This window comes from Pipistrellus hanaki (genome assembly GCF_964339955.1).
Source record: "Pipistrellus hanaki genome assembly, chromosome: 10".
Classification (NCBI taxonomy): Eukaryota; Metazoa; Chordata; class Mammalia; order Chiroptera; family Vespertilionidae; genus Pipistrellus; species Pipistrellus hanaki.
Genome location: NC_140512.1, coordinates 19,978,877 through 19,998,444, shown reverse-complemented (window position 1 = coordinate 19,998,444; position 19,568 = coordinate 19,978,877). Strand labels below are relative to the sequence as shown.

General features: G+C 40.8%; 1 protein-coding gene and 1 long non-coding RNA gene across 7 annotated transcripts in view; one reads left to right on the top strand and one right to left on the bottom strand.

Moving 5' to 3' along the window:
* Positions 1-1,069: 1,069 nt before the first annotated feature.
* Positions 1,070-17,635, bottom strand: LOC311629168. The gene is made up of 2 exons (XR_014796168.1): positions 17,495-17,635; positions 1,070-1,462 (listed from the first exon to the last, which is right to left on the bottom strand). It is a non-coding gene; the product is annotated as an uncharacterized lncRNA (long non-coding RNA).
* Positions 17,291-19,568, top strand: part of MAGI2 (membrane associated guanylate kinase, WW and PDZ domain containing 2) — a 1,098,541-nt gene continuing 1,096,263 nt past the window's right edge. For all 6 annotated transcript variants that reach the window (XM_084897036.1, XM_084897035.1, XM_084897034.1 and 3 more), the window contains exon 1: positions 17,291-17,666. In XM_084897036.1, coding sequence (XP_084753162.1) covers positions 17,366-17,666 — 301 coding nt within the window. In that variant the 5' untranslated portion in view covers positions 17,291-17,365. The remainder of the gene's footprint in view (positions 17,667-19,568) is intronic.

The window sequence follows — 19,568 nt, the reverse complement described above, 5'->3', positions numbered from 1 at the left end:
AGGGCACTTCTTATAAAGTGTCTTACTGAATAGTAAGTACTGGCAAAAACCTGGGAAGCAGATGTGGGAGTAGAGATAGAGTTATTCAACAAGGGGTGGAACGTAAGGCTGGATATAGGAAAATTTATTGAATTGAAGTACTCACACAAATCTCACAATTTGATGATCTGGCAATGACAATGAAATCTATCATAGGAGATGGATGCTCAAGTCTTACATAGGAGATGAATGGTAAATCTATTCTAACATTCCCATCTCCCTGAATCTTCTGGAAGACGTCCACACCACCATATAAGGAAGTTCCAGACTTTTCTTCATACTTGCTATATTCAAGCTTTAAGGAGCTAGTATAGGAAAATGTTTTAGGATATCTTATCTTAATAAAAGAGTAATATGCAAATTGACCATCACTCCAATACATAAGATGGCTACCCCATGTGGTCAAAGATGGTTGCCCCAGTGTGGACACAAGATGTCAGCCACAAAATGGCCATCAGGGGAGGGCAGTGGGAGGGGACCAAGCTTACAGGGGAGGGCAGTTAGGGGTGACCGGGCCGGCAGGGGAGATTAGTTGGGGATGACCAGGCTTATAGGGGAGGGAAGTTGGTGATGACCAGGCCCACAGGGGAGGGCAGTTGGGGGTGACCAGGCCTGCAGGGGAGCAGTTAGGCATCGATCAGGCGATCAGGCTGGCAGGCAGAAGCGGTTAGGGGAAATCAGGCAGGCAGACAAGCAGTTGGGAGCCAGCAGTCCTGGATTATGAGAGGGATGTCCCAGTTTGGAGAGGGTGCAGGCTGGGCTGAGAGACACACACAGGCACACACATCCTTCCCCATGCACAAATTCCATGCACTGGGCCTCTAATATATAGTTTACATGTGATATATTATATACTTAGGATATATTTAATGGTATATATTAGGATCTATTGCCTAAGGACGTGGAACTTGGATGAAGAGATTTAAGTAATGGGTTTGAGATAACTAGCATTGTGTACCCCAGGAAATACACACACGCATATGAACATACACACAATCATACTCACACCAAGAAATTAACAGGATTCATCTGCATTACTCACAGATTTTAATGTTCAAATGAATTTAATAGTTTGGTAACGAGAGGCTGTACAAGATCAATTCAAAATCACAATGAATTAAAGAACTACCACTTTTTGGAGATTTGTGTTAGGTATCATAAGTCTCTCAGATTAAGCCTTTAAAATGAATACTTTTACCAATTTTATTCATATTGTATGACTTGTGACATATTTAGTGACATGAAGTAGAAGCCCATGCTGAGGATAATAACAGCATTTTATTTTCCTCACATGACAAGAAGTGTGAAGGAAGGGAGTCTAGGTCCCTTTCTGTCATTGGGCTCCATCATGCTCACAGTGAAGCTTTTATCTTCCTGCTTGTCGAATCATGGACGCAAGATGGCATCTCCCTTTTCCGTTGTGCTAGAGGCCAGAAAAACAGAAAGGAACAAAAAGAGTGTCTGTATTAGAAAAACAAAAACATTCCCAGAAGTCTCTAGCAGACGCATACCTTTATTACATTGCCTAAACTTTTGTTACATGGTCATTCCTGACTGAAGCAGAGTCTGAGAAGGTGAGTGATCATGCACAAGATGAAGAAAAAGGGGTTCTATCAGTAAGGAGGTAGTGGAGTACAACAGCTCTTGGGTAGGAGATTAGGGGTGTCTATGGATGTCTTGAACTAAAACCAGTATTTTTCAGCAAATTTTCAGAGTACTGCTGAGTATCAATAACTATTTATTATAATATTCTTGAGGGTTTTATTTTTTAATAGTCATTTGTTAATAATGAAATAATATACCATAAACATTTTATATACTTTATCCTACATAATACTAGTGAGAATGAGATCATTATAGGCTATTAATGGCTTTTGTTTACTAAAATATCCATACTTATATGGATATTTTAGTAAACAAAATATGAATGGTGGCTGTAGAGTCCATGCTATGACCATTACTAATCTTCTTTTAACATCTAAATTCTAAACCACAGATCCTAAAATATGGAAATATTATTATCTGTTTCAAATAACATTTCCTTAATGCCCACATACTGATAGAATACTATGTTTTAGATGAGTTCTTTAAGCTAAATGTGGAACACTTATTTATAAGAAATTCTCTTGTGCTTTTTACATCTTTGATAGAGTTAATATCTAAAAGTCAGTATTTGACAAATCACTTTTTAAGATATTAAAAGTGTTATCCCTTTAAATTTTTTTTCTGCACTTACAAAAATATTTAATTGTATTTTATCTCCCACTAAAATGTAAATCTTATGTCCTCTACATTCCCCCAAAACAGTCTTTAATGTTGCTAATCAAGGTGGACAGATTTTTCAATGTCATTTAGATGGCAGGGGATGAACAGAGAGAGTAAAGACAGCATTATCTGTCCTAAAGTTCTAAGTGGTACTCAAAGGTAAACATAATACCTTTTTGTGGACACAAATCTAATACTAATTCATATCTAAAGTAATATGATCTTACAGATTTATATCTAATTTCAAATCCTCTGTGAACTTAATTAGAATCCATTCTGCCTCATCTTACACATATAATTGAATACATTTTTTCAAATCTAATTCTAGTCCTATTTATTTGAGTTGATTTGTGTTTTATAAACAGTCACATATAAGTATGATAGAGTGTCAAATATATCACATGACATATGGTGTTTGGATAAAATATGACTATAAATTATAAAAACCTCATTTAGAATCTTGCATATAGCATTTTACCCATATCTGCTTATGGGTAAAATGCTATATAGAAATAAAATTGAGAGAATAATCAAATAAGAATTTTTTTTAAAAATTAAGAAAACAAAAAATATGTTCCATCAATACATGCACATATATAGATAAATGTATATTTTTGGTACATTATATATAGATGTAGATAGATAGATAGATAGATAGATAGATTTAGATAGGTAGATAGATAGATAGATAGATAGGTAGATAGATAGATATATGATGATACTGTAAAGGAAACAAATTGAGAAAGTTAAATCATTAAGTAACTTTTTTTTTCCTCATAACATTCCTTAGAATATTCTCTATAAGGTAATTCTTTTCCTTCTTCTAGATAACATCTTAGTTGGTTCCCACAGCTCTCTTAAACAATAAATCCTCCTGGTACTTTTGTCACAAACTATTTCACTTCTGATACTGATAGGTATAGCTGAAGTAATAATAAAAACTTCAAGCTTCATTTAAAATTAAAGCTTCTGCACTCAGCTAATCAGCTATGCAACAGAAGGCAGGCTTGCAGTATAAGGAATGGCTTGGATAGATACTCTTCTACTTTCCCAACTTGTCTTTCTACCTCTTCACAATTGTTAACTTGCACTGTTTCTGACATTTCCAGAGTTCAGGAGGGTGAAGGGAGGAGAGGTGAGGCACAAGAGCGCTGCTGCATGCTTGTATTTGTAAGGTGCCATCATTGCTCTCTGGTTTGGCAGGTGTCATAGCTGAGCCTTGCTCTTTTTCCCTGCCAGGGGGTTTCAGTTCCTGGGAGGGCTCTTCACACCATTTACTCATCCCCCCACTCCTTGGTAGGTATCTCTCAGCTGCACCTGACTGGGATTTGGGTTTCAGGAGTCCATATGTTCAGTCTCACTGTTGGGATCGACTGCCTTTAGGCAGCCCTTTTGAATAAAGTCATTTAAGTTTACTTCAGGTTAGCTTTCAGCCACTTATGTCTGGTTCACACTTTCCCCGTGTATTTTTGGCCCATTTTCAGATATAATTTCTTACTTAAAAAGACATATTTCTATGCTGTTGTCACAACTTATACTTTTCAATGTATACAGATCTGTTTTAAGTAATAAAATTAAAATGAAGTTTAAAGCATCAGAATCATAGTTAATTTGAAATCATGAATGCTGACCATTAAAAAAAAAAAAAAACTATGAAGTGTGGTGAGCACATCTATTGATTATTAGAACATTGCAGATTGTTAAGATAGGCCAATATCCTTTTCTTTCAGAAAAAACAAACAAACAAAAAACACAAAGAATCAATTGAGCAAGTTGTCACTCAACAGGGGCAGAGCAGAGCAAAGCCTTATGTGATCTAGTGTGGGATCTTATGTCAAACATACCATATGTGGGTTTGAGTTCAATCTCCACAATGTATTAATCACACAAAGTTGACTAAGTTTAACAAGGCAGTAATATCAGTTTCTTCTTCTATAAAATGGGAATAATAGCTCTAGCAATTATATTAAGGTGATTAAATAAAAATACAATACATAATAGTGTTTATCACACTGTAGCTCCTTAATAATTGTTAATCTTGCTTACTAACACTGATCAAATTGTTGTGTTTTTTTTTTTCTATTTGGTAACATGTTATTTTTTTATTGTCTAAAGTTTTACATGTGGCTCCTTTCCCCCTGATTGACCACCCCCTTTCACCCCCATCCCAAGCTGGGCAAGCCCCCACCACTGCCCCAGTGTCTATTGGTTATGCTAATATGCATGTATACAAGTCCTTTGGTTGCTCTCTAACCTACCCTCTCCCCTACCATTTGTCTCTGGATCTATTTTTGTTCATCAAATTATGTTGATCATTATATCTCACATATGAGTGAGATCATGTGAATTATTGTGTCATTTTTTATTATATCACAGCTATGGCTTCTTCAGGTGTTTACTTTCTTTTCTATTATTTCTGAAATAAAAATTACACATGTAATATATATGTATAAATATATTTTACACTATTTTCAGGTCACTATATTATAACAATGCAATAGTGAGCAAGTGTGTATATGATGTATCATAATAGGAATCTTTGTTTTATTACACCACATAAAACAAACTTTAAAATATCAAACTATATTTTTCTAGATAAAGTGAATAAACCAGTAAAAATAAGTCTCTATTTCTATTGAATTAATCTTTGGGATTAGTAAACCAAGTAGAGAAGCTCTGGTTTTCAATGTAATAGGGGAGAGACAAGCCATTAGAAAAGAAGTCCTCTATGATATGCTGTGAGAAAACTCTTAAGAATTTGAATACATACTCATAGTGCTTTTGTAATGAAAATCCTGGTTATTTTTATGTTCCTAACTCCTCATCTTTTTCAAACAACTTATCCATGTTGGTAGCCAAATGATAGTCAAGCCATTGCTAAATGAAATGGCTAGTATTGCCTCTGCAGCTACTGTATTTATCCAAAGAGAACACATTAGTATTGTTCCTAAGTAAATAGAGTCACTACTTCCTTGTTTTACTCCTTTCATAAATAGGCATTCAAGATTCTGGGAGCAATGAATGCTTAATATGCTTTTACCATGCGGTTAAAAGCATTGGGAAGTATTAGGAGAAGCTTTAGTCCTGATCTTATTTTTATATCCTAACAGATCCAAACACACTGCAAGGGTCTGTTCTATAACACCTACATGACAGTTCTAGAAAATGTGTCCTCCAACACGTAAGATTCTAAGATATATTATGTTTAACCATTAAATCTATTTAGTATGCTTTGCTTCATATGAATATTATTACTTTGTAGGCCCACTTTATGTAGACAACAAATATTTTCCCTTTAAATGTTAATGTGTTGTTTATAATAAGCCAAGATTTATTTCTTCTTATATACTTAATATATTACATATAAGTATATTTGAAATGTCTCTATATATTTCCTATCTCTGTCTGCTATAAGGGCTTATCAGTAATGGCCCACTAATAGCAATGAACAAGCCAAAGTACTGTATCCTGGTTTCTAAATATATAATTCTTCCCTGAAAGGAACAGGGTTCCTTGGGGAAGAAAGACAAATTCCAGAGCTGGAGAAGAAAGAGAACAGGATAAATATGGAATATATTTTAAATATATATCAAGAAGCAAGAAAGTATTTAAATAATCAGTAGGACATGTGAAAGGGACAAGTAAAGCATCTTGAAGGAGCCTCTGTAGAAAAAATCTGGGACAATTTGAACATTAAAATAAGAAAAAAATAATAGTATTAAATTTTAACCCAATGATTAAATAACAATCTAGGTTTCCCTACTGATTCAAAGTTTTAAAACAGTATCTTTGATTAAATGTAAAGTGTGTGCATTTATTCGTTAGTTTAATTCATTCAGTGTATTTGCACCATGTAGTTCTCCCACCAATGACTTCAAGGACAAACTGTAGGGTAAGATCCTCTCCCTGAGTACATACAGATGAGGCTTAGAACAAATGCCAATCACTTACACAGTTATCCCCTTAGACACTGAGCAAATGCCAACGTATTGGGAACTATCTGGAGGAAAAAGGCTTCAGTATGCATTTATAATTCTACAACTTTACTTTCACACTATATATCTATCACATATTAAAGTATGGTGCTGTCATTGTTCCCTGACAGAAATGACCTTTGACTTGTCTCCAAAAGGTCCATATCCTCCTCCCATCTCTCTGGCTACATCTCTCATAATTTCTCCTTGCAGCTTCTCATTCGCTGTTCTACTTTGCCCAGGCACTGAGGAGTTGAAAAGCCCTCAGGTGCCAAGTTAAGAATAGTTAAGTTCTGTTAAATAAAAGGTAATGAATGTCTCAGATACCACTCTACTACTCTAACTTAAACAGATAAACAAACCATAGAAAACATGCTATGGAATCATGATTTTAATTAAGTAGTAACTTGTATTCAATGCTGACATATTTAAAAGTAGACTGAAACTCTATAATAAATAATGGTAATAGAAAAACTGAATTGTAAGCTGTATATAAAAATTACTCAGTCTTTTCACTATGTTTTCATGAGAATAGTTTGCATTAAATATGAATTGTGATATTTAAACACTTCATTTTTTTTCTCAAAAGGAAACAACAATAAACTTTCTACTGATTACAGAATATAGCTAGAGCCACTAATGCCTATAGTTATATTTTTTATTTATGGCTACTAATTAAAATATATCATGAAAACTCTTCTGAAGATACTCAGTAGTGATAAAAGCAGATATGTAAATTAGTAATTGTAAAGTAGTTTATCAAGGGCACAAGACAACAGTAGCACAAAGACAGCAGTAGGAGAAAGACGGGAAGGCATCCTGAAACTAATACAAAAAATAATGAATAAAATTTAAAGTTCTTTAAAAATATCACCTCTTAGGAGAGGCCTTTCCATATTACCCAACTAAAATAGTACCTACCCTACCACCACACCTACTTGGTAGCATTCTGTTTCCTTTGTTTATAAACCAATAGACATATCAGAAACACAGAATAAATACCCATTGTACAATTTTATGTATCATACTGATATTCCCTTGATGTTTAATCTCTTTATTCTTATTCTTATAAGAGAGACTGAGAAAATCATGGAAATTGCTAAGCAATGTTTGGTGCAGTCCATACTCTAGATTTGTTGGCTGGCAATCTTCCCTCTATCCTGCAGTGAATGTATTTTGTTCACTAGTAGTCACATGAGTGTGACTAAAGCAGAAGATACCCTTTCAGAGACATTTGCATTCTATTATCTCAAAAGGATAAGTCTCTCAGGCAAAATTATCAGGCAATAGGACAAAACGTAGTGAAGCATTTTGGAAAGAGCAGAAAAGATGTTTTGGGCCCTTTAAATCATACCTCATGTGCAAATCTACCAGCCTTTGAGGAAACCAGAGAAAAGGGCTGTATTTGCCTCCAGAGAAAAGGGCTATGAAGTAAATCTCCATTAGTACTGGAAAAACTTAAAATTATTTTATTTAACTTCCTGCTAAAATGGGAGCTTCAGAGAACATTTATACGTAGATAAACACAAGATGACATCCTTTAAAATACTTCCTTGGCTTAAAGAGGCAACTGCAGTGTCTGTTCTTCTTGAGGTCTGCAAGGTGTTTGAATGAGTCCGTAAACTCCTGCAGTTACATAATCAATCAGATTGAGGATACAGGAGCCTTTATCTTTTCAACATCTATTGTAATTAAAAAAATACTTCCTTACTTCTAGTTCTCCTATCAAGACACTAGTGACAATACAAATAATATTTTAAATACAGCCTAAAGTAAAAAACCATAATAGTATATTATATCCTCAAAATTTTGAAATTTTAGTAAAATGGCAGTCATTATACTATAAAATACATTGACATATGAATATTTTTGAAGACTCACAACCAGATGAAATAAGTCTAGACCATATATAACTAGTAACTGACCAATATCACAAACAATACTAAGTGTAGGTAAAATATTCATAATTGTCATTAAATAATATGGGTTAAAATGTATCAGACATTTATATAACATTTTGAATTGCATTATATTTATTTAAATATATTTTATTGATTTTTTACAGAGAGGAAGGGGAGGAATAGAGAGTTAAAAAGATCAATCAGCTGCCTCCTGCACACCTTCCACTGAGGATGTGCCTGCAACCAAGGTACCTGCCCTTAACCAGAATCTAACCTGGGACCTGAGAGGGCAGGGCGGGGCGAGGATGAGCTCCTGACTCCACTGTGGGGCAGGGCGGAGTTATCCTCCATTTTGTAAACCCAGCCCAATCAGAGTTAGCTGAGGCAGTGACAACACTGCCAACCAGAGTAAAACCCCTGGACTGGGCGAAATTCCCTCTCTCTTCCCCCATGCTGCCGGCGTGAGTGGGACAGAGCCCATGCTAGCATGGAAAAGGCTCTTTTGTTTATTGCATCGGACTCGGCTCCCTGGTGGTCCTTGGGGATCACAAAGTCTGGGTGTAACAGACCTTTCAGTCCACAGGCTGACCCTAGCCACTGAGTCAAACTGGTTAGGGTAAAATGTGCATTTTTAAATTTGACTTGTTGTTTATGAAGCTAGACTAGTTTCATGTTATAACTTCTTTTTCTTGATGTCCTAATTTTTGTGGTATATAGTTTCTGAAGTTCATTTTTCTCCTCTTTTGAAAATCATGATAGTTTTGTTTTTCACCCATCTTCTACTGAATCTCTCAATGTCCTTTTTTTTCCCCCCCAGAGATTACAGACAATGGCTTGCCCAACTTCTTGATTCTTTTATTGCTCTAGGACCTGAGAGAAGTTGAAACATTAAAATCCTCTGAAGCAATTAAATGATTTCAAATTATCCCATGTCTTATCTTAGACTACAATTTTCTTTTAAAGAAATTTGTCCTCCCCTTTTTGTGCTTAAAATTATTCTCCTTGATAGATAAAATGTTATATAATTATCTTAATACATTAATACCTTCCCAGGTGGCAAACCTCTTGCTGTTGTTGATCATTTAAGACACACCTTTAAATTTTGGGTTTATTTTACTGGTATTAGTTGATTCTGTGATTAATATATCTAGTTGATCCTTTCATATTCATTGTTGTTATGTGTCTTCATTTTTTTCTGTTAGTGTATCTTCTGTCATTCATTCAACTTCTGTGAGGAATACAAACAGGAGGCCATGCTCTCATGACCCAGCCTAGCAGTGACACTGTGATATGACTAGAATGTTATAATACTAGACAGAAAAAAATGTGATGAAAGGATCAGACAGCATTTCATTGGAGTTCATCAGATAAGATTACTATCAGCCGATTATGTATAAATAAATAAAAAACTTTGCATAAAAGGTTTATTTAAGCTGGACTTTCAAAGAATCTCTTATCCAAACAAATGGTTTAGCTTCAATGTATCTCTAAGTTACATGCAATGATATGTAATATTTGGAAGATGCATGTATATATGCATTTGTGGTAGAGCGAGAAGAGTAGGATAAGATCACTAGTGTTCATCATATTTTGAAAGATATCTATAACACTCAGAATGGTTAAAAACAATTCATGCCACACGGAATAGTTTGAAAAAGTTTTTAAAATTATTAAAATAAGTATGATTAGAATTGCATTCTCATTGCCACCAAATGTTCATTAGCATTTTCTGCTTCTCAGTAATCTGGATGAGAAACATGATGAACTTTTCTTTGAATTTTTTTGAAATATGCTTTTCCAAAGACTAGAAAACACATATGACTATTCCTTACTATTTTAAAACAGAATATATTCACTTTCTTTCCATAACTTTCTTTACACCTTCAAGATTTTTCAACACTGACAAAAATTAAGCCCATGATAATACTGTCCCTTTATTGATTCTTTTACATCCTTGTAATTAAAACTGTTGTCATTTTAAATCAATAACAAAAGGATAGAAATTATAGGCAGGATAAGAATATGGGCAGTAGACATCACATTAAAAATACATGTGGAATGCTTTGAATTATTATAACATTTATAATGAAAATTAATGGGCAACCGAAGACAAAATAATAGGAGCTATAGGAAAAAGAGAGAAATTAAGCTCCCCATTTGGAAAACAGAAGGAATAAATAATATGAAAAAATATAAGTAGTTAGAAAAGTAAGAAATAGTGTTTGTAGATGGAATTTTCTATAAGGAAGAAGGCATGAAAAAAATGGTAAGATGGTTTTAAAAGTGACACCAATTGAACACAAATAAAAAGGGAGTGATAAATATAGCTACTTGATGGCATGAACAAGAAGTACCAGAATTTTTGAAACATTTTTTAAAAATCTAGTAAGGAAGTGTATAAAAGGTATGAGAATATCTTTTTGAGATCAGTACAATATGTAGTGATTATAAAAGATTGACAAGCACCAAATAAGTAACAGGAAAAAATATAAAAATGAAACATAAATTCAGATAATGACATTTAGGAAGTATGACTAAGTAACACTGCAAAGAAGCATAAATTTCCAGATCCAAACACAATATTATTTTGTTGTGTTTTGTGCATATGTTGAATAAAGTAACAGAAGCAAAAAGAGGTCTTACTCATTATCATTTACATAAAATATTGCAATGATTTTAAAGTCTAAGAACAAAAAATATTTTTATGTTTCCTTGAGCTGGTCAAATTCCTCCACATCTTGTAAACTCTGTAGTTTAGATGGAGCAATGATTTAAATGATTTTTCATATCTCTTTCCCCAGTTTGTATATGTTACATGAATTTCACAGAAAGAGGTCCATTCAAAAATTTCTAGCAACTGAAATGATCTAATACTCATATAGATTTTAAATAGTCAAATTTTACCTTTCTTCGGATTGTTTTTGCACAGGGCTAGGTGACTGACTGTTGTTTGAGTACATTCCTGAGTTGCAGAGATTTTGGACAAGATATTGCCTCTCAAAAACTAAGATCAATACTGAAAAATAGTAAAACAGTTCTATGAAATGCAGAAGCACAGTCAATGACTATTAATTCTAGACTAAAATGAAACAGTTCTGATTCTTCCAGGCTAATTTAATTACTATAAGCCCAAGATCTACAATATTTAAAATTTTGAGGTAAAGAGAATTAGTAGTATAATGTAATTTGATAAAATACCAAATAAAATATACAATTCTGTGTGTGTGTTTGGAGGAGTCTAATTTCCTAAACCTTCTACTGAGGAACACCAAGAGGCAAAGGGAAATAAAGGTTACAGATGGAACTAAAATGGCTAATCAGCTGATTTTAAAATAAGGAGATTATTTGGGTGGGCCTGATATAGAGCCCTGAAAATTGGAGGAGCGAGTCAGTATCAGTGATAAAATATGAGCAGGATTGAGCAGCTATTGCTGGCTTTGAAGACAGAATAAGGGGCCACAAACCAGAGTCCAGGTGGCCTCTGAGGGTAGGAAAGTGCAAGCAACAGAACTCTCTCCTAGAGATCCAGAAGGAACATGGTCTCTCCTACGTCTCAATTTTAGCCCAACAAGACTCACTTTGCCCTTTTGGCCTCCACAACTGTAGATAATAAATCTGTATTAAACCACCAAACTTATGATAGTTTGTTATAGAAGCAATAGGAAAAATACAAATACCCAGTTCAAACTCAGCATCAAGAAAGCCCTTGCCTGAAAATCACACTGGACATTCACACTCTCTGCTAAAATGTGGGACATGTCTTAATCCCTCTGGTCAGGTAGGTCTCTGATGGGAGTGCACCAGGCTTTGGTCTTACCACTCTATGGCCCTTATTTCTCCTCAAACACAGAGATCTTATAGGGATGCAATAATCCGTCCATCGATCAATCTCAGCATTTTGTGTCCACTTCTATTTAGATAGCTAATTAAAACTCAGTATTTGGTACTTTAAAAGTAACACTGCATTAGGAATAGGAACTCTAGAGTCACACAGTCATGGATCAAATCAAAACTCCTCCCCTTTATTGGGAGAGTAACTGTGGGCAGTTTAAAACACCCAAACCTCCTTTTCTTGGTCTGTAAAAAGGAATAGGTTTTTTTATATTTTATTTATTTTTTATATATATTTTATTGATTTTTTACAGAGAGGAAAGGAGAGAGAGATAGAGAGGTAGAAAGTAGATGAGAGAGAAACATCGACCAGCTGCATCTTGCACACCCCCTACCGGGGATGTGCCTGCAACCAATGTACATGCCCTTGACCATAATGGAACCTGGGACCTTTCGGTCCGCAGTCCAATGCTCTACCACTGAGCCAAACCGGTTTGGGCTGTAAAAAGGAATAGTAATGTTGTAGGTCAGGGACCCCAGAATCAGACCCTAAGATGAGGATTGTGTGCCCATAATTTATTAAGGAAATGCCTCCAGGGAAAAAATACCTAAGTTACGAGAGTAAGCAAGATACGGAGGGAAGTGATTTCAGGCAAAACTCTCGCGTCAGCATGACCCTGCAGGGGAGCTTTGGGATATAAATGACATCTCAAGTTTTCTTACTAATAGAGGCAATGGGGCTGGGCTTTTATGCTCGTAGGGCAGTCCTTGGGAAGGTGCACTGGGAGGAAAGTTAGCTCCCAGATGGTTCTCTCCATTGTCTGTGCCTGAAGGCAAAGTGAGTCCAGGAGCTTCTGGGCAACCTTCCAGAGAGAGTGGCAGAGGATGGCTGTGGGAAATAAAACACAGCAGCTGGGGGAAGGGCATTCAGACCCAATTGAAGGGATCCAAGGGGATGGGGTAGAATCTCCCACAAGCACTTACCTCAGAGAACTCTTCTCAAGACTCAACGCACACATGCTTTGCTTTCTTGAGCATTTAAGACTCCTAAACTTTTTTTTTTTTTTTTTTTTTTTTTTTTGGAATAGCATGCAATATTTAGTGCCATGTTTACACATAGAGTGCTCAGCCATGAAATAATTCTTTCTTGACACAGACACTATCCCCAGAAAGGGTACAGGAGACAAAATAAAAATAAAGCAAATAGGAAGGATACCAGAATAGAAAGTAACCAAATTAGTCTGAATCTAGCATTTCAAAATATTTGTAATTTTAGTTGTATTTTTCATAGAGCTGGAAACTTGAACTACTTGAGACTAGAAACTGCTTTTATCTCTAAAAGCTAGGCAAAGTCAACTAACCAATCAGCCAACCACCCAATAATATATTTATTTGATGAGAACAAATCTTAAAGAAAATGCTACTTTTACCCCCAGAAAACAAAGTTCCCAGAATGCATGCAATTTTTTAATTAAAGAAAATCTTTGCCACCCTCTGTTCCTATACTGATAATTAACACCTTTACTTGTGATAGCACTATACAGGTTTAAAGTGCACTCACATTTAAATGCAATTAAAGTGCTTTCAAATTTTGCACGATGCTCACAAAACCTTGTCATATATTTATTTTACAAAGGAGGGGAAAGCTCTGGGAGTCAAGTCTGCACAGCTAAAGACAGGATGCCAACTTCCGACTCCAAGGATAAGCCTCTACTCAGTGTTCTACAAGATCTACATGATCTCTTTCACCTTATATCAGTCAAGGTCCAGGCAGGAGACAGAAATCAGGAGAAATCTATAATAAAAAAAAGTAATATGCTAATTAAACCAGATGTCCTTCCAGAGACCTTCCTGATGAAGCCTGGGCTGCCAGGGAAGTCCGGATCCCCAGGGCTTCCAGGGGTGTGGGGTAATTTAAAAGGATTCCCCAGTTCCCACCTGTATCCTCATTGGGGATAATTTGCCTGTGGCCCAGTTGATGGCCAAAAAATTTGTTGAGGTGTCACAGACTGGGCTGGTGAGGAAACCACCAGCTGGGGTGCCAGTGAAATGTTCTAGGAAACTACCCACTGGGACTCCAGCAAGGCTTACTGGGAAGCCACACAACTAGAGAACTTGCCAGACTTACTGGAGGGTGTAAAACACTGCTTTCCTGCTGAAACCAGTTTGGCTCAGTGGATAGAGCGTTGGCCTGCGGACTGAAAGGTCTTAGGTTCGACTCCAATCAAAGGCATGTACCGTGGTTGTGGGCACATCCCCAGTAGGGGGTGTGCAGGAGGCAGCTGATTGATGATTCTCTCTCATCCATGTTTCTAACTCTCTATTCCTCTCTCTTCCTCTCTGTAAAAAAATCAATAAAATATATTTTAAAACAAACAAACAAAAAAACAACAAGATTGCTTTCCTGCCCATCACTGGCCAGAAAGCCACCCACCACTACACCACAGAAGCAAGAAGAAAAGCACTGGAACCAAGAAGATATGTCCCCTTTTTATGTAGGGTCCCTCTGGCACCTTCTACTGACAAGTCCTAACACTATATAAACTAACAACAAAGAATGTTCAGAGGTTCTAACTCTACTATCACACTTAGGGCAAAGAAGATGAATTAGGAGCTGAGAAACATTCAATTAGCTGACACATACTTCAATGATTTTCCTGGTTTCTAGAAAATAAAACACTTTTATTCCAAACTCCTGCTCCATTTGTTTTCTTTTTTTCCTAATTACCCCTACAATAAAATGCAGACCAAACCTTTGGGGACACTGGTATGACATACTGTAAGTGCCAGGGGGGAGAGACAATGCAGAGATTGAGACCAGGTCTGGAGCCAAAATACTTGGGTGCAAATATCAGTTTCCCCACTGACTACATTTTCAGGCTTGCAAAAGTTAATTTTCTTATCTGTAAAAGGGGATGGTAACAGTACCTTTTTTATTAAGATATCAGGAGAAATGAAATATATATATTATGTAATATATATTATATATATATATATATTATATAGCCAATAGAGTAACATCTAGCATGCAGTTAGAACTTGATAAATATTAGTATTGCCCACACATTTTAGTCTATAATAGGTGTTTAGAAATAAATATTTAGTCCTTATTATCAATTTCCACTTAGGACTGTGTCTTATAATGCCAAAAGCCAACTTCTTTGGGCATCGCCTGTGGCTCTGGTTTCAGATCCTGGCACTGCCCCTGGCTCACTGAATAATCCCCATCAGTGGCAGCCAATTCACTGGGGATCTGGTTTCTCAAGTGGAAAAAAAAAAAAAGCGACAGACGGTGAAACAAATCATCTTTCTTTCACAAATCTTTCAGTTCTGACTACATTTGATTCACCCTTTCCTCAATAATGAGTTATACTGGAGAGGGGAAAAGGAAGGAAATTAACATTTTAAGTGCTACCCACCTGTGTCAGGCAAGCACTTCGCATGCATTAACCCGACTGATTTCACCCTCATCCCGGGATCAGTACTTCTAACCCCATTTAACAAAGAAGGAAACAGCCGCTCAGAAAGGTCAAGCAACACACTTCAGGTCACCCTGTGGGTAAGCAGCAGAGCCTGCAATCAAGCCTGGCCTTTCTGTTTGGGTTGGCAAGACATTGCTAAAGACACCGCTTGCCTCCCACACTTTCTTCATCTCAGACATCAAGCTTCCTAACTGCTGGGCGCTTTTCATGCTTTAAAGAGATGAGTAGGTGTGCGATTTCTTTTTTGTCTTAAAAGTTACCATTTGAAAGCAAAGCAAGTGCAAATCATTTACCAGTTACAAAAAGGTTTCAAATCGCCCCAAAGGCTCACAGGAAATTCGCGCTTGAGTGGCAATCAGCAGCCCTCGAGCATGGAGCATCCTCACGCCCATGTCCTCACCTCTCCTCCGGGCTGAGAACTTGCTGAAGGTCAATAACGGAGCTGAGTCCTGGCCCCGATGGGCCGCAGGGTTCACCCCGGGAGCCTTCTTTTCCTTCCCTGGGGCAGGAGGTGGCCGGGCCTGGTCCTCTTAATAAGGTTTCTCCCCAACGTCCAAGTCCGAGCCGGAGGGCTTATCCAGGGCCAGGGCGTGGGTTACACTGTCCATTTCTCCGAGGATGCTGCTCCCCGCACCCTTTTCCCAGCCTCTCCTCCCCAAACCAGGAACCCCGCAGCCCCTTCCCCTCGCTCCGGGCCCCATCTCAGCCGGGCGCGCGGGAAAGGGGTGCAGTTGCCCTCCCCGCCCCGGGGACCAGCCCGCAGCTCTAACTTTCTGCTCCCTCCTCGGGGGGAACTCTGACAACTCCGCCCCGAGTCCGGCTGCAAACCGGAAGAGTCCAAATCTCCGAACCCGGAGCCCCTCCGCCGGCCTCCCCACCCCCATCCCAGCCCCGGCCTCTCCCCGCAGGCGGCTCTGCCCCGGCGGGAACCCGCGGGGAGGCGGGCGGTGCTCGGACCCCAGACGCGCTCCCATCCAGGGCTCTCGGTGCGGCTCCCGCCCGGCCCGCGTCCCCGGGATCGGGGCGCCCTCCCCGCCCCGCTCGCCCCGGAGGCCGCAGCCAGGTCCGCGCCGGGCTCGCAGCCCGCAGCCGGCCTCCCCGCCCGGGCCTCGGCTCCCGCCCTCCCGCTCCCGCCTCCCTCCCCTCGCGGCTCCGGGCGGCCCAGCCTGCCTCTCTCCGCCTTCACTACCGGGTCAGCCGCCGGGGGAGGGGGAGCGGGGACCGAGGCGGAGCGCCCCCTCCTCCCGCAGCCCGCTCCCGCCGCTCCTCCCGCCTGCCCATACAGTACAACTAGTGCACACACACAGGCACACACACACAGGCACACACACACACAGGCACACACACAGAGGCACACACAGGCTCACACACAGGCACACACACACGCACACACCCGCGGATCCGCCGCTGCCACTGCAGCTGCCATGGACATCAGCTAACACCACACACCCGGGCGCGCTCCCACCGCACGGCGCAGGCAGGAGTGGCCCGGCATCCCTGCCCGCCGCCACCCCCCACCCCACCCGCTCCCCCCCCCCCCAACCCGCTCCCCGCCCGCTCCTGCCGCCGCCGCCGTGTCCTCTCCGCGGGGCCACAGCCCCGAGTGTCATCCCAGGGACAGCACCCCCTCCGCGCGCTCCCACCTCTGCCCGGCCGCCCCTCCCTCCTCCCCGGCCGCGTCCGCGCTCCATCCCAAGAAGCGGGAGAGCGCCACCGAGCAGAGGTGGGAGGACAGCAAAGTCCGCTCGGCTCACCTCTTGCTCCCTCCCTCCTCCCCCCGGCTGCTGCATCCTCATCCTCTCCCCTAACCTGCCCCCAGGAGGTCCGAACCCCCTCGTCCCCCCCAGGAGCCGCGGCCACTCGCCCCACTGCCATGTCCAAAAGCTTGAAAAAGAAAAGCCACTGGACCAGCAAAGTCCATGAGAGTGTCATTGGCAGGAACCCGGAGGGCCAGCTGGGCTTCGAGCTGAAGGGGGGCGCGGAGAACGGGCAGTTCCCCTACCTGGGGGAGGTGAAGCCCGGCCAGGTGGCCTACGAGAGCGGCAGCAAGCTGGTGGCGGAGGAGCTGCTGCTGGAGGTGAACGAGACCCCGGTGGCCGGGCTCACCATCAGGGACGTGCTGGCCGTCATCAGGCACTGCAAGGACCCGCTGCGGCTCAAGTGCGTCCGGCAAGGTGAGCGCGGGCCGGGGCGGACGGGGGCTCCCGCGGGGCAAGGGGGTGTGTTTGTTGCATGAGGTCCGGGCTGTCCCGGTGGAGCCGGGGAGCTGGGCGCAGGGTTCGGATTTGGGGGGCGGGGGGCGGGGGGAGGGAGGGCAGGTTTCGGCGCACAACTTTGTTTGCGCAGTTCCAGCCTGCCCCGGGGAAGGTGCCCGGCCCGGCGTCTGACCTCGGAGATGCGGGCAGGCTCCCGGGGCAGATATTCCATGTGCGTCAGTGGCATCGCCCGCAGGGGATGGAGAGCTTTCCGGGCAGGGAGGGAAGGAAGGAAGGGAGGATCAAGAAAGTCGGGGACCTAAGAAGGAGGGAGAAAGGGACGGAAGGAGCAACTTCGGGGTGCACAGCATCCCCAGCTGGGCGGAGAGGAGCAGGAGGTGGCGGGGAGAGAGGAGAACTACGCCCGACATCTGCCCCTCCTTCCTCCTCCCCCCAGTTTGGGAAGCTGGACCCCGGGTGCCAGGATCCGCAGCCGTCCCCTAGGGAGCCCTGAGCCGCTCCTTGGCCGAGAACGGAGGGGACCGACCGCTCTGGGCGCTTTGATCGGTCTTCCTTAACTTTTCCCCCGCTTCCCGGCTCCGACCCCCTCCCCCGCCCGCGGCCGTGTCATGTGGGCACCGCGCGTCACGTGCGCACTGACTAACCCGGCGCACCCCGCGCTGGCCCCGGGGCAGGGGAGCAGGGAGGGCGCGGCGCTGGGAAGGGGTTCTAGTGTTGGGGTGTTTGGAGGAGAGAAACGGTCCCCCGAATGTATTTACTCATTCGGGATTGTCCTGTTGGAGTGGAAGCACTCTCCTTTGGCATTGGATCGGGGAGACGGGGTCCTGTTTGAGCAGGAACTGGATGGGAAAGCTCGGGCCTGCCCCATAGATGAGCATCCTTTAAATGGAAGGCTGTGATGGGCACGTATAGAGCCTGAGATCTAGCAGAACGCTCACTAATTAAATGTCCTTGCCTGAAAGATAATGCGGTCTTGAAAGAGGGAAGGAAGGGTGAGGTAAAAGTTTCTTGCAAAGAGGACAACTCTCTAACTGGAATAAAGCGGTGTACCTTGGTTTTCCACGTGTGCCCTGTGTGTATATGCGCATATTCTAAGCAATGTGAAGGTTTGCTGGTGGGGTTTCCTTGTTTGTCCTGCCTCAGAGATGGAATTGAACGTATCATCATCGCCTGCGTTTTGAACAACCACTTAATCTTACTTTAAGATTAACTATCAGGACACACTCTTGGGAGATGTTCTCTATAAAACCAGTTTTAAAAGCAAACAAGTGAAAAGCATCGTCTCCGGTGAAATTCCTTCAGTGTAAATTGCCATACAAGAAAATGTTTTCATTGGAGATTCTTGAGTATTCATAGATGATGACTTGAGAAAGGCTAATGCAAACAGTGACCTGAAGGTCAACATTGCTCAAATTGTGAAACTGAAGAGTATGAGTTAGGTAGGAAGGCAAATAGAGCATTTTTGTATTTTTCAAGATGTCACGCACAAGCCTCAAATGTAGGGATTCATGTTAACATATTTGATGGCATAATTCTATTTTATAGCGATAGATATATAAGTTCTGGCGTGAGTCCAGGAAATCCACTTCATAATCAATGGCCATGGTTTTGTTGGCAACAAGCTTGGCATTTGTAGTAGAAAGTTGTTGCAAAAGTTAATGCATTTTTAAACTTGACTAATGATAGTCTGCTAACGAGGGAGGTGATTGTCCTGTTGAACTGCAGTGATGACCACATTTTAATGTTGCATTTATCCTTTTGAGATGGACCTTGGCAAAATGTAACTCTAGCAACAAGAATGTGACCAGAAAATAAAGGGAGATTATTTGGGTATTGTAGATCACGTCTATAAAATCCAAT